At 37.7% G+C, this 15,968-nt stretch overlaps 1 protein-coding gene across 3 annotated transcripts in view; it reads left to right on the top strand.

Moving 5' to 3' along the window:
• Positions 1–5,620, top strand: part of ZNF507 (zinc finger protein 507) — a 47,595-nt gene extending 41,975 nt beyond the window's left edge. For 2 of the 3 annotated variants that reach the window (XM_059999583.1, XM_059999582.1), the window contains 2 exons: positions 965–1,099; positions 1,236–5,620. In XM_059999583.1, the coding sequence (XP_059855566.1) occupies positions 965–1,099; positions 1,236–1,602 (502 nt within the window). In that variant the 3' untranslated portion in view covers positions 1,603–5,620. The remainder of the gene's footprint in view (positions 1–964; positions 1,100–1,235) is intronic. The other variant, XR_009517520.1, reaches the window with a different exon arrangement.
• The last annotated feature ends 10,348 nt before the right edge of the window (positions 5,621–15,968 follow it).

The following is a 15,968-nucleotide window of genomic DNA, read 5'->3' as shown; positions in this document are numbered from 1 at the left end:
TATGTGACATTCTAGAAAAGGCAAAACTATGGAGACAGTAAAAGAATCAGTGATTCCCAGGGATTGGGGGAAGAGAGGGATGAATAGGTGGAGCACAGAGGATATTTAGGGTTGGGAAATTATTCAGCATGATATTATAATGATAGATTCATGGCATAATGCATTTATTAACATACATAGAAGTGTACAACACAGTGAGCCCTTAATGTAAACTGTGGACTCTAGTTAATAATATATCAATATTGTTTCATCGAGTGTAACAAATATTCCACACTGATGCAAGATGTTAATAATAGGAGGAACTGTATGCAGGGGAGAGAGTGAGTAAACCTTAAACATGCTCTGAAAAATAGTCCGTTACTTTTTTTTAACTACTTCATTCAGTTCAGATTTTACAAAGGATACCCAATTATGTGAAACAACTATTATTTTGAATAGAAACTTTAAGATTATTAATTATTTGTTTTACTTATGAAATCTAAATTGTTGAAGCATTTCAGGACTACTTACATTTTCTGTGAATCTGTAAGTAAGCACAGAGTTCATGTTGAAAATTACTTAATTCTTTCCTGCTTTCTTAAGAAATAGAGCGGTATAGAGTACTGATTTTGTGTATTTGTGTATGTGGGTGTTGTTAAATAATATAGAGCAAAGATTTTTCATATTACTATATTAGAAGTCTTTCCAAATACTGTAATAGCTAAAGTAATTTGGGATGTTGTCCTGATTCTTATAAATTCTTTATAATGTAAAATACTTTATTTCATTGATGCTGAGATATCCACCCTGGGACATTTTAGCCTCTGAAATCAGTATGTCTCTTATAATCAGTGGCATCTTAGATTCAGTGAAATGTGATATCTAATAAGTCTTCAGGAGAATAAATTTAATAATTGTTACAGAATCATTGTAATTACTAAAAATGATATGGGATCATCTGATTTACTTCATATCTATCTTTCAGATGCTCTTTGTGTGGGTATGTATGCAGCCATCCTCCTTCTTTGAAGTCTCATATGTGGAAGCATGCCAGTGACCAAAATTATAACTATGAACAAGTAAACAAGGCTATTAATGATGCAATTTCACAAAGTGGCAGGTATTTGATCTTACTGTTATATATAAATAGGTTATTGTTTATAATTATATATGCATTATATATAAAGTTAGGATTAAGTCTACTAGTCTGCATTATAACCAACTCAAGGTTTGATGTGTTTTCTTTTGTTTTTAAGAGTTCAGGGGAAATCCTCCGGAAAGACTGTGTTAAACAGCAGTGAAGAAGGAGCCGATTCTCTCACTGGAAGTTCAGAAAATTTGGTGTCATCCTCAGAGCTGATTTCCCAGGCTCCCAGTGAAGTCGTAGGTACCAACGAGAATGAGAAACTAAACCCTACAAGTAATACCTCATATAGTTTAGAAAAAAACTCCAGTCTGGCCCCTCCTGGCGTGGAGTATTGCGTTTTACTCTTCTGTTGTTGTATTTGTGGTTTTGAGTCTACCAGCAAAGAAAATCTTTTGGATCATATGAAGGAGCATGAGGGTGAAATTGTAAACATCATCCTAAATAAGGACCACAACACAACTCTAAACACAAATTAGGTGGAATAGTTATCTGAAGAGGAAAACAGCAGAAGAGGAAAACAGCAGAAGAGGAATCCTTTAAACCACAGTTTGCCCTTTGTGCTGTCCAGTAACTTACTAGGCACAGAAGAAATAGTTGGTGTGATTTTTGAAGAAATGACAGGTGTGACTTTGGAACGAAATTTGTAATGTAATAAAAGGAATTCCAAATGGATAAGGGGTGATAATATTTAAGCATTTTGAGTGAGGAGAAGTGGGTTGAGGCAGCAAAGATGTACTCTTATAATAACCCTCTGTTACCTGTTAGTTTAAGTGTATTTATTATTAAAAGCTTGTTATAGTGTAGAAATGCAAGCAAAAGAGTTAAGAAAGGGCTTTCCAGGAACTATTCTAAAACTTACTGTTATGAAAGTGTCACAATCTTAAGCAGAGCTTAATTTTCTTCATTCTCAATTTTGACATGAATGACAACCCTTTTGTGAGAAATGGGAGGCACGTGTCTGAGGGCTTTTTGGTATCAACAAAGGAAGGAAAAGATCATTACAGGGCTTTGAGATGATCAACCTAAATCTTTAGCCAGATTGATAGGAACAAATCATATACTCAATCTGAGATATATTACTTTACTCTTTAGAAAGAAAAAAGAAGAGAGACCTCTAAATCCAAATCTAGATTGTAAACAGGCGTTTACAAAGGAAATTATTGTCTTAAATTTACAGTGACTGTCTTGTGGGCAAAGGAGGAAAGAGGTGAATTCCCACCAGCCTCAAACCAAATCTCAAGGTTCATAAAAATGGTGACTGGTTGAGCACAGTGCACTTCTCAGAGGTTCTTTTCAGAGTGTTGATGGAACACTGCAGCTTCTCAATAGTTACATAGGCCTTCTTATCCACTCTTCTAAACTAGACCAAGCTTGTTGTCTAAAAACAACAAAGTAGGAAAAATTGCATTTGCTTATCAGACCTTGGGAAGTAGGTTGAACTGTTAAATAAAAATCATTTGTGGGAAGAGGAATGAAATTCAAAAGCCCCTTAAAATGAGTACTACTATTGAGATTTTACTTCCTGGAGCTTTCTATTTAGTTATACTTAGCATAAGAGATACAACCAAATGTGGCTAAAATGTAGTAAAAATTCAGGTTGTTTATAAAACGTTTAATAACAAACAAAAACTATTTGGGTTTCTCCTATCCAGGAAATTGTATTTTATTGGTGTGCAATAGGACACATGGGAAGCCAACTAAAACTTGCCATCAAATAGATGTAATCTTCTCATTAATTACACATTTGTATTACAGTGTATTTCAAAGAGTGAAGAGAGCAGGGTTTTTGGGGTTTGCTTTTGTAGTTCTGATCATTTACGTATGCATTGTTCTGTTAATGTCAGTTCTGCCTACAAGTCAAAAGGCGGCCGGTGCACCGCGTGGTGCACCGTCTTCACGGTGCTCTTTATGAACTTGACTCTAACATCTTCTAGAGCTGAGGCTGTGCCTCTCATAAAGCTTAGAAAACATCGAAAACAGAATTTCTTGAATAGGATACTCTGTAGACACATTTTAGGAAAAGAATTCTCTTCCCAAAGTCCAGGTATGAATCGAATGAATTAACGTTTTTCAGATAGCATTAGGAACTATTTAAGGGGGGCCAGGTAACCTGAAATACTGTCTGATTTGCGTGTTTTTGTTTTGTTTTGTTTTGTTGATTTGCTTTTTAAAATCTAATTTGATGATGATATTTGAACAAACAGAGTTGATTGTAACTTTGCAACTCTTTAATTTACGTAGCTTTAGTTTATTTGTGAAAGTTAATCCATTTCTGGTATCTGGTTTTTAAAAGAGAAAATGAATTCATATATACTAAACTATATTCCGCAAATCCACATGCAGTGGGTTTTCTCATTTTCTCCTGTTTTCAGAATTAAAAGTTATATTTCATTTCAAATTCAAAAATAAACTTTTAAATGGTTCCATTATTAACTATATTGTTCCCACTTAGTTTTTTCATTACTGGTAGCTCTGACTCAATGTTTCTTTATAAAAATCTATTATTCTGAAAATTAACAACCTTAGAAGAGTTTTTGTTTTATAAATTTTCCTTGGCTTTAATTTTATATAATCATTTGGAAAATACTAGTAACCAAAAAACATTCCCAAAATTTCAACAGTGTATTTTTAAATTAACTTTCTTCATTTCCTTAAACTACTTCCATTGACTGTTAAATTTGCCATTTGGAATCATGAATTTAAAATTTCCCTAGCTCACGGGAAAAAATTAACCCAGAAGTTCAAAAGTCTTTAAATATTCATCTGCTCCCAGCCTAAAATATCTTCAAAAGCTTTCTCTTGGCCTATAGGAGGAACCATATACCAAGGATGTTGTGTACCTTCCCATTATGGTTTTGAGGCAAGCCTTAAGTTAACCCTCCCCACTAAGAACAATTGAATACGATGAAGACTAAATATGCCATTTTAATTATAGAATAGATATTAAAATAATCAGCAAGAATTCCTTTATAGGAATAACATTTACTGGTACTAGATCTTTTGCCATGTAATGCTCAGTATTTGTTTTCCCCTCTGAACACTTACAATTCTAAGATTTGACAGTGAAAATAGTTTTTAAAACACTTACTGGATAAGGCAAAGGTGGGGAGGGGGAAGATGATGCATTCTGATCATTATAAATAATACTTTTTCAGGGCTCTATCATTTTCTCTCTTTCTCTAATAATCCAGAATATGGTTGGTATCCCCAGTGTTCTAACAGTACTATGCCTATATTCCACTTGACCTGTAGACTTCAAGTTCTGTGTCCAGCCAGTGCAGTGTAGTGACACTGACTGAAGCCTTTATTCTAGATCTTTCATCTATTTGAGGTAGCTATCAGTGGCTTTGTTATTATTTTCTTTGTCTTTTCTCACAAAGCAAATGGTGGGCACCTATGTTTACATTGTATCTTCCTGCAGTGTACTTGGCTTGACAAAGACAAGCAGGCTTCTCTTTTGAGACTTATTGTATTTTTAGTTTTCATAGACACTTATTTAATCTTTTTTTATTGTACAGCAAGGTGCTCTAAGTAATATTCTATAAAATATATTTAATAGAGATTTGAGTTTGATATTCATGGACATGAATACATGTATTTTTTTAAGAAATAAGTATTGTGTAACACTATGGCATTGCTTCTATAGCCAAAGTCTAAAAATTTCTGGAACACTGACATGTAAAGACTACAGTTAATTCTGACACTGTATCTTATTAAAATAGGATGATTTGCATTTTGTAAAATTATCCTGCACATCAAGCTGCATGCCTTAATGCCTAAAACTCTAGGATTATTTTCATGGTAGAACAGTTTATCTGTTCAACAAACAGTGAAGCAAGGTCTTAGCGCTACTTTAACTACCTTTGGAAATACTGTACAATGTTAGAATAATTTATTTTGCTTTACAGAAGTTTGTCATGTATTGACTTTAATATTGTATTTTGGTAATAAATTTTTTGTTAAAAACACTTGCCTCTAAGTTTTATTAACAAAAAGTTATATCCATTCTTATTTTGGAAGTGTTGATTTAATCACTTAGAAATTTGGATTTAAATAATGAAGAACTTCCCCAGGCTTAAACTAAGGCTTATGATTACCCTTTGGTAACATGTTAAACTATTGATGACTAGCATTAAACTCTGTTACACAAAGGTAATTGAAAAAGCATTTAGATTGTTTTAATCTTTTAAAAAATTCAATCTAGGAACTCTCCTGGTGGCGCAGTGGTTACGAATCCACCTGCCAATGCAGGGGACATGGGTTCAACCCCTGGTCCGGGAAGATCCCACGTGCCTCAGAGCAACTAAGCCCACGTGCCACAACTACTGAACCTGCACTCTAGAGCCAACGAGCCACAACTACTGAGCCCGCGCCTAGAGCCCGTGCTCCACAGCAAGAGAAGCCACTGCTATGAGAAGCCCACAAACCACAACGAAGAGTAGCCCCCGCTCACTGCAACTGGAGAAAGCCCACGCACAGCAATGAAGACCCAACACAGTCAAAAATAAATAAATAAAAAAATTTTTTTTAAAAATTCAATCTAATTTTGTAGTTTTTCTCCTTGCTACACAGTTCTTCACTTTATCTTCCAAGTCACATCCTTATACGCTTTAAATTCTGATGTATTCAAACTGCTAAAGTAGCTCTCTTAACGGCAGTTAGCATTTTGCACTTGCATTGATCCGTTGCATTGGCAAGTGAAGCTAACATCATCTGACTGTATCATTGGTCTAGTTACACATTTGTGCCCTAGAATCCTGGGCTACCTCGGCTGCGAGTGTCTGAGGCCAAATATTTCTCCCCAAAAGCTTTAATCCCTTGTCCTGTCTCCCCAGGGGCAACATAATTATGTCCTATCTTTTAAGAGCCAAATCCCAAAACCGTCACTAACCTCTGGACAGTTGTAGAAATCTCAGCATGAAAGATCCAGAACATGTGCAGTTTGGTAGCCACCAGCCACATGCGGCTGTTGAGCACTTGCAATATGACTAGGATGCTAAGTGTATAATATACAACAGTTCTGAAGACATCATTTTTTAAAAAAGTATCGCATTAATGTATTTTATATTGGTTGTTGAAATGATATTTGGGATATTTTGGGTTAAATAATATTAAAATTAATTTCACCTGGTTTTCTGTGTAGCTACTATAAAATTTTAAATTGCATATGTGGCTCACATCGTATTTCTGTTGGACAGTGGTGGTATAGAAGAAGGATTAGTAAACTGACAGCCCTTGTTTCAAATCTGGCCTGCCATCCATTTTTGTAAATAGTTTTATTGGAACACAGCCACACCCAGTCATTTACATACTGTATATGGCTATTTTTGAGGTACAACAGCAGCACTGAGAAGTTGTTACAAAGACTGTATGCACCACAAAGCCCAAACTATTTACTATCTGCTTAATAGTAAATCGTTTGATAGAGTTTGCTGACCTGTGACCTAGAACAATGGTATGATCTGTGCTTTAAAGCTCCCAGGAAAAAAAAGCTTCTTATAAAGAAAGCCTTATATAGCATTATTTTATAAATATATTATTTCGTCTCCTGTTCTTCTACAGCCCTACCCATAATTTATGACTTAACCTATTTCAACATCTCCACTACTTAAAGCCAAACACAATTTGTTTAAAATAACAACATAATTAAATAATAAATAATGCCGCTTTTAAAAAGTATTGTTTTCCTCCTGACAACCTTATGGTGCTGATGGTACCCTCTCTGCTTCACCCTTTCTGTGATGTGGTCATGCCACCGGCATATCTAACTGCGGTTGGGAGGTAACCGTGGCAGCTAATCCACTCAACTGCGGTGACCATTGACTTGCATAATCCAGGATATAAAGAAAAGTCTTAGACACACCTCTTTATAATGAATAACTTGTCTGAGTCTAAAATCAGATTCTGGGGTTGGGTGGCGGTTGTAGTTGGCTTTGATGTAGAACTGTTGACTAAATTGGCAGATTAAGAAAAAGTCACAGTATTCGCCTACATAGATTCTTCCGAATCAAGCAGCAAAGATGTAAAATGAACATTTTTGGCCCTATAAATTCTCAGAGTGAGTTTCTGTTTTTAATTGATGCCATACAATAGATAGTATGTTTTGGTTTATATCTTAGAATTCAAATGACTGTAAGGTGCTTAAACCATTTCCAGAGTCCTAGATGTGCAGCAAAATCTGGTTTGTGTGTTGTGTTGGGGGACTGTAGACCTCATTTTTCTGGTGGTACATTAATATACTGCATCCAGTTTTCTCATTTAGACCATAAAGTGTTTGTAAGATTATGACATACTTGGTTTTTATCGATTTTTTTTTCCCAATATGAGTAATTCCTGTTTAAATTGTTTGCCTTGCGAAAGTTGATTCTAGTAGATCTTCCTTTGAATTAAAAGTTTAATTTTAGGCATCTAATATAAATTCTTACCATTATAGAACAAAATCATAAGATGTTGGTGTTGTTTTGTTTCCTAACTCAACCACGTTTACACCAGTTGTGTCACTTAATCCAGAGAGTAAAGGCACCATTCAGGAACAGTTTGCAAAACTGAATGTAAGACAGGTACTTCCATGATAATGCTGACGTAGATGGGGCCTTGGCTTGAAAAGGACATGATGTGTTAGGTGGACGGAGTTATATTTACACAAATCAGAAAATAATGAATCCTTGACCATGAGCTGATAAAATAGACCTATTTTATCTTTCTAATTTCTCAGCTTTATCCTCTGTTAAAAGGAAAAATTAAGAATAATTGTCCATGTCATTGCCACTGGTATCAGTAATTGTAAAATGTTGAGTTATTAATAAAGTATGTCATCTTAAATATGTACACAATAGAAAATTATGACCTGAAGAGACCCTCAACAAAATAAAACAAGTTATTCATTTTTCAGGTCTTTTATTAGTACCTGATGTTATTTAAAGGCTTAGTGCACATCTCCAGATTTCTGGGTTTTTTCTACTTGTCATTTTATTAATTTTAGTATCCATACTTCAGCAATAATGTGGCTGCATTTTACTGAAACAGACACATCAATCTACATCTTGCTCTTCTTTGTTTATATCTGCAATCCCGTTTAAACTTAGTATTTCCAACCACAAAAGGTGTTAGAAAATTCTGTTTCAGGCTAGTGAGAAAAAGTACAGCAGGATACAGTTCAGATCATAAGCTGTATTTATTTCTGATCTCTACAGCTCACATTCTACAAAAAATAGTTATGCTGGAATAATTAAATAATTGTAGGAAACCAGCGGTTTCCAAGTTATCTTCATTTTCCAAGCCCTTCTCCATATGAAGCATGAGAATACAACTGGTGAGGTCGTGCCTTTCCATAATGCTAAGATTGGAATCCATGCAGGGTATCACCCTGTAGGTTAAAAAACTAAAAATGAGGCCCTTCAGAATCTGTGCCCAGCTGGAGCACCCCTGTGCTCCGTGTGCAAATGCTGATAAAGAGGCTCCAGTGTACTATGTGACACTTTTTAAAACTCACTTTGTAATCACAGGAAAAAAGTGTGGATCTTCCTAACGGGAAAGCGGTCACTGTGTCCCATCTGAAGCAAGGGGAGGACATGGGTGGTGGACGGCCTGCCAGCTGCACACTGAGTGGGTATTTTGCTACCTCAGCTGGTTTGAAATATAGTTTGGCTTTACCTTTTTGAACCTCTTGTATGTTCAGTTATGTCTTCTATTTTCTGAAATGTGAAATTGATTTTATAATACCAACCTCAGAGAGTTATGTGGACTAAATGAGAAGATCGTCTGTAAGATACCTAGTTGAGTTCTGACAGTTCTGGATGGTGTTGGTTCGAAGCCATGTGACCTTGAGTAAGGCATTCAACCTTTTTTTGAGCCTCAGTTTCTGCATCAGTAAAACAGATGGTAATACTTAAACCTTGTAGGGTTGTTGTGAAGATCAGCAACCATGTGTATAAAAGGCCTGGCCATCTGTGAGCTCAAACAGTGGTTCCTATCATGGTTTGAGCACTCACTGTGTGTGCTGGGGGCAGGGACGCATTAAACGCCCTTATAAATCATGGTATCAAAGCTACGTGTTACAGCCTTGGAAAGGACTCTAAGAGCCATACTGCTTTGTGTTTTGAGGAAGGATACTCGCAACAAAATATCGTATCTCTTAAAATATACCCAAAGAAGACAAACCTGGTACCTAGAATATTGTATACAATTCATGTCACATCTAAAAAGACAACAGCCTGGGAGAAAGTGTCAGAACATTACCCTGTTACCATCACATTAAGTTCATATAATCATTCTCTCACACCTATAAACCGCCATTAAGGACTATGTGAAAATGGCCCTTTCCCTAAATCAGCTGATGAGCGGGCAGCATTGGCAAAACTTAGGCCCAAGGAGAGAGAATGGTATTTCAAATTGTATACGCTCAGTATAATCAGCCGCTAACTATACAGGATTGAGTGCCATGCACTGGACCATTAGGGAAAGGTAACAGTTCTTGGAAACGGTGAGAAATGGCCTGGCTCTGACCATGCAAAGCTCTCACACGGAACTCAGTCTTCTAACCATCGCACAAGGACTGTTTCACCTGCAGGACTCGGGTGCAGAGCAATCCTAATTCTGAAGCATACCTGCAGTCCAGCCCTAAAGCCAGCCTCTTCATATGGGGTGCTGTCCTGTGGGCCTGGGATGTAGCTCTGCTAGTTTCACCGAGGAGACTTATGACCAGGTCGGAAAACGGCAGAACGGGCAAAGATAAAATCCAAACCAGCATTTGCGTTTAACCACTATCCACTGATGTAACTTAACATTATTTCCAGTCTCCCCCCACGCCTCCAACACACACACATACACTTACGCATAGTGAAAATACAAGAGAAAAGTTAAACTCTAGAATTTGGCCGGTGTTCCAACCACCAAAACTTAATCTGTATCAGCGTTTCAACCTTTTTTTCATTATCACGTCCCTAAGGAACTTTTTTTTAGACTTTTCCTGATCACCCCCCTCCATGAAATTTGAATACCTAAGATATACTGTATATCTGCACTTTATACATTAAAAGAATAAGGTTTTTTCCAACCCCCAAGAGCCAATTTTCTCCCTGTTGGGGGCGGAGGGGGTAATATCACCACGGAGAACGTATGCTCATATAAATGAACTGGTTGGTGACAGTTGTGAGAGGAAACAAACTTTGTTTCCTGGTATCTTGACTGAAAAAAATGTAAAGCCATCAAGAGACTGTGATTAAAAACCTCTCAGAGGTAGCTGTATTCGTTCCTCCATCATGTGGGGAGCACAAAAGGACAGAGCCTACCTACTCCAATCTCCACACAACTATTGGGGTCGTTTGAGTCCTAGCAGCTTTCAGGCCTGGTGAGATGCAATGAAGCCTGTGAATTCCTAAGCGTAAGTCCTTCAGGCTAGTTTATTAACATCCATGGGTGGACTCAGGAAGATCTGGGGACAGCACGTGGTTAAGTGTTAGTGAAAATCCAACCCAGTGCTAGATTAGCCATAATTTAAGGCATGATAAAATATCTGAATTTGAGGGTATTAGAAACACATACATTTCTGGCTGAAAGTCCTACTTCGTCCTACCAAAAAAAAAAAATCCCAAGCCAGACTGTACACCTTGGCATCTGTTAGTAGGAAATGTCTATTTCTAGGGTTTTTAGACACCTGTTGTATATACCTGTTTTGCAGGGAATGACATTAGAGCAGTCCAAGGGAACAAATTGGAAAGACCAGCCAAGGCTGGTTTGTGGACTAGAAGAGCCAACATCTAAGAATCATCACACTTCGCCAAAAGCTTATTATGTGATAAAGCACCATCATCTGCTTTAACTGGATAACCTGACTATTCGTGTCCTTATTCAAAAACATACAATAGTTATTCTAACCATGGAAATGGAAAAGAAAGGCGTAGGTGGAAACAGCAGACAAGTAGAGGGAAGAAGAGTACCAGGTGTTGAAGAAAATGAACCAACCTTGACAATGTTTAAATATTTTGTTAACTTTATTTAATAGAGTCCTTGGATAATTATACACCTATGCTAATCTGCCTATAAATTTCATTCTTCTAAACCATTACAAATCTAGTTAATACGAAGTTGATCAAAGGAAGAGAGAAAAAGTAACTAACAATATTACATAATACCTTTTCTTAAGAATCTTCCCAGGGAAGGAGGCAAGTATTTTAAAGGCGGGGTGGGGGAGGGGGTATGGGGAAGGACTCAGGTGTAATGCTGATTCCTGTGCAACTCTGGAATGATCTGTGAGCACTGAGAAAGCTGATCTCCAGGACTCAGCATGGGTTGCCTAAGACCAAGAGTGTCAAACTAGGCTCGGAAGAATGCCGTAGACACGGCTGATCTCTGAGGTCTCTGACATGGGTCATACGCAAGGAGTGTATAAAACAACCCATGGGATGTAGGAAGAACATATTAGGATTTCCATATATTGCAATACATAATGTGTATATATATGTATGTATACACACACATATACGTGCACACGTTCACACACAGAGAGGACAAACATTTTTGATTGATGAAGTTTTGAGATCAAAAAGTTTGGAGACTACTGCTCTGACTTTTATTAAGACACTTGAAAAACCAACCCTGTGGACGAGGTGGCAAAATAAGATTGCATGAAACTACTGTTGCAAAAATATGTGTAAGTGGGCCAAACTGTCTTCAACTGAATATGTGTTTCTGTAAAAGAATACTCAGTATTGTAAAGATCTCATTTCTCTCAAAGACTTCTTTACCTTTTATACAATTCCAGTAAAATAATCTCCATGGATTCTTTTTTGGAAACTGGTAAAAGATTATAAAGTTTATATGAGCAAGAAAATATGCAAAACTTGCCAGAACATGTGTTTAAAAGAAATACAGTATGTAGAACTGTTGCAAACTAGTTCTTTTTAAAAATCATTTAAACACAATAAATGAGTTTACAAATAGGCCATATACGTACTAGAATTAGTATGTGATGCAGATAATTCAAATCAGTAAGGTAAGAATGATGGTGAAACAACTGATTCTCCAATTAGAAAAAAAATTGTCAGATCTCTCTCTTCATATTAAAAAGGTGCAATATTTTTTAAAACTAGGAAAAAGTATTTTTAAAATTTTACAATCTTGGGATGGTAAAGGTTTTCCTAAGTATGTTGGAAAAACCCAGAAGCTTTTATAAAGGGAAGATGATAGACTTGATAACAGAAAATGGAAAACCAATGCAAAGCGAAACACACTATATGAAGTACACAACACTGAGAAATACCTGCAAGGTATACAACAGAAAGTTAATATCCAGGGACTTCCCTGGTGGTCCAATGGTTAAGACTACGCACTTCCATTGCACGGAGCACAGGTTCGATCACTGGTCAGGGAACTAAGATCCCACATGCCACGCGGTGCGGCCAAAAAAAAATGTTAAAATCCATAATCTATAACTAATCCCTTTATATAAAGATTAAATCGATGATTGGCCAAAGAACATGAAAACATAAATCACAGAAAAAGAAATACAAACAGCCAATAATGTCCTGATATTACCTCCACCTAATACATTTAAAATGATATATCATTTGTCGCCTAAGATTGGCAAAGATTAAAAATATCCATTGTTGACAAGGACACTGAAATAAGCCCCGTAATGCACATTGGTGGAAGTGTAAATTAATACAATTTTTAACCTTTTGTAATGTAGTTTGCCAATGTTTATCCTAATTTAAATTCTAGCAATTCTATTTCTAGAAATATATCCTAAAGAATTACATAAATATAAGGATATTCTCTATGCACTGCATGTAACAGGGTAAAGCTGGAAACAATCTAAATGTCCAATTAGAGGGCAGTATTAAATAAATGATGATACATCCATACAGAGGATGACTACTATATTGAATACCCATCATTGTATAACAAAATTACCCCTAAACTTAGTGGCTTTAAAACAAATATAAACATTTATTATTCTTACCGTATCTGTGCATGAGATATTTGGGAGTGGCATGGATGACATGGAGCTGGCAGATCTTCCTCCTAGGTGGCTCACTCACATGGCAGGCTGGTTGTTGGCCAGAGGCCAGGTGCCGCCCATGTGGCCTTCTCTACACGATGTCTGAGTGTCCTCACAACATGGTGGCTGGCATCCCCCATAAGTGCGCAATCCAAGAGAGGATAAGGCTAAAACTAGGATGTCTTTATGACCTGGCCTCAGAAGTCCCACACTGTCACTTCCACCGTATTCTATGCATCACACAGAAAAGCTATGATTCAGTGAGAGGGGAGTATATAAATATCAAGCAGCAAGGATCATTTAAGCTGAAATTTAAAGGCTGAATAGTAGTTAAGTCAGGCACTTATAAAAACTTGGAAATTTATGAATAGGAAGTAGGGATGAGGCTGGAGAGGTAAATGGAGCCTGACTCACAGCAGTACTTTCAAGCTTGTTAAGGAGCTTTTTATATAAAGCCAGTAAGCCACCGAAAGACTTATATCTTAGTAAGATCAGTATGTTTTTTATATGGAGGGTGGACTGAGTGGACAAGGCCAAAGGGCAGGAATGGTGGTAAGGCAATCGGTTAGCAGACTGTTGAAATGATGCAGACAAAAAACTGTGCCTTGGATTACAGTAGTGGCAATGGAGATGGGGAAAAGTTGGGCAAGTCCTGAGATATTTAGGAATAAACCCAATGGGACTCAGTGTTTGACTGGATATATGGGCTACACAACAGGGAGGAATCAAGTTTGGCTCCTAAGTTATTGACAGCAATTAGGAAAAGGGGGCACATGGGATGAAAAGTAGGTTTGGGGATTAGAAAAAGTTTAATTTTTAACGAGTTGAGTTTGAGTGCTCTGCACACATGGAAATTTCCAATAGGCACTACATGTATGGGACCTGGCTGTCAGGAGCTATGCCTGGACATAAACACTTACAAGTGATCAGAATATCACTGGAAATTGGAGCCATGAGCCAGAGAGGAAGAGTTTACATGAGACTGAAAAGGAATGCCAGAAAGGTAGAGAGGAGGAATACTGGGAGAGTCTATTGCCACAGAAGGGAAGAGTGATCCAGAGTGTTCATACTACTAAGCCAAACTACTGAAAACTGAACAAACATCGTACATCAGACAGGAAAAAGCCAATGGAGAAGGAGAGCTCTCTCCCTTGGTCCAACGCAAGATGCTTTTATGGGAAGGATGTGACTTCCCATAAGAAGACATTAATGACTTCGCGTGCAGTGCTTCTCAAAGTGTGACGTACATACAAATAACCTGGAGATTACATTAAAATGCAGATTCTGATTCAGTAGGCCTTGGGGAGAGCCGGAGAGCCGACATTTCTAAGGTCCTAGGTGATGCCAACACAGATGGTCCACAGACAATATTTTGAGTAGCAAGGTCCTGCTATGGCTCTCAAACTTTGCTGAACACAGACCCACATGGAGAACTTCTTAAAACCAATTATTTGTCCCTGACCCCTACAGATTATGATTCGGTAGGTATGTCTAGAACCCGATAATTTCCAACAAGCTCCCTTATGATGTTGATAGTGATGCCACAGGTTTCCAGGCCATACTTTTGAGCTGAACTGTTCCAGCACAACTTAACTACTGCTGGCCCCAACAGAGGAAAAGCCAGATCCCACTGGGTTTCAAAACACAATGCAAACAAGTATTCCTGTAGACCTCTGCAGTCACAGCCCATGACCAGAGGTCAATAGGGGCAAAAGTCTACCGCTCATTACCCATCACCCCCATGGTTGCTGTATCAGAATGAATTCATTCTTAATTAACTTATTTATTACCAAGACTTACCCTCAGCAGTGGATGTCTATTGCTCTCAAAGCGTTATTTTGCTTAGTAAAGCCATTTCATATGAAAACAAGCAGCTGCTAACAAGTACTATTTCCTTTACTCAAGGGACGCATGTTTCACAACAGACATTTTTTTCCCCAGTGCGCAAGACAGTTTAAGAAAAAACCCTACATAATAAGGTGGGGAGGAGAGGGGGAATTCTACTTAAGGAGGAATCAATTCACATATGTATTTATTAAACACACAAATGTATCTTATGTAAAGCATCTTAAGGCGAAAGAGAAAGATTATAAATATACAGTCCCTGTTCTCAAGTCCATAACATGAAAAAAAGACACCAACAATCATGTTAAAACATGACAAATGCCACCTGAAAAAACAGCTGACATTTATTTTTATTAAAACCACCAGCAGATACCTCAACCCATTGACACAGAATGTGTGTCTGTTATTAACAGCAACAGACACACAAAGGAGGAGGAAAATATCAAACAGTGGAAACAAGGAAAGGCACCTGGCTGAAGTAATTCCTGGAATTAGACAGACGAGCAGTCCTCTTCACAGGTGGAAGACCCAGAGGACCATTCCTTAATAAAAATCAATTAACATGTGCTCGGAGAATCTGCTAACAAAAGGCTTTACCTACTGTTCATCAAAGTGTGATTAAGAAAGATATCCACGTATACAACACAGCAACTGCCCTCCGAAAAGGCTTACACTCTAGTTTGGAGACAGAGTAACACAGGAGCCTAAGAAGACAGAGGAACGTATTCTACACAAAATTTGGAAGAAGACAGCGCGCCCTGCCCCCCTCGCCAAAAAGAGGCGCGTCTTTGGAGATGCGAAAGTACCTCACTGGCAGTCGGTAAAAGACTTCCAAACACAGATCACCGGCAGTTGGGGCCTGGGGGTGTTGCCAAGACCCGAGAAGGGGGCGCGCCAGGCCTTGGCAACGCGGTTAGCTGGGAGATGTCCGAGTGGTCGGACTGCTTCCGTCCACCGGGCCCTTACTGACCCCTCCACATCCACCAGCACAGGAGA

Source organism: Delphinus delphis, chromosome 20, assembly GCF_949987515.2.
Source record: "Delphinus delphis chromosome 20, mDelDel1.2, whole genome shotgun sequence".
Lineage (NCBI taxonomy): Eukaryota > Metazoa > Chordata > Mammalia > Artiodactyla > Delphinidae > Delphinus > Delphinus delphis.
Note: the sequence above shows the minus strand (reverse complement) of the source record. Positions and strands in the feature narration are given on the sequence as shown.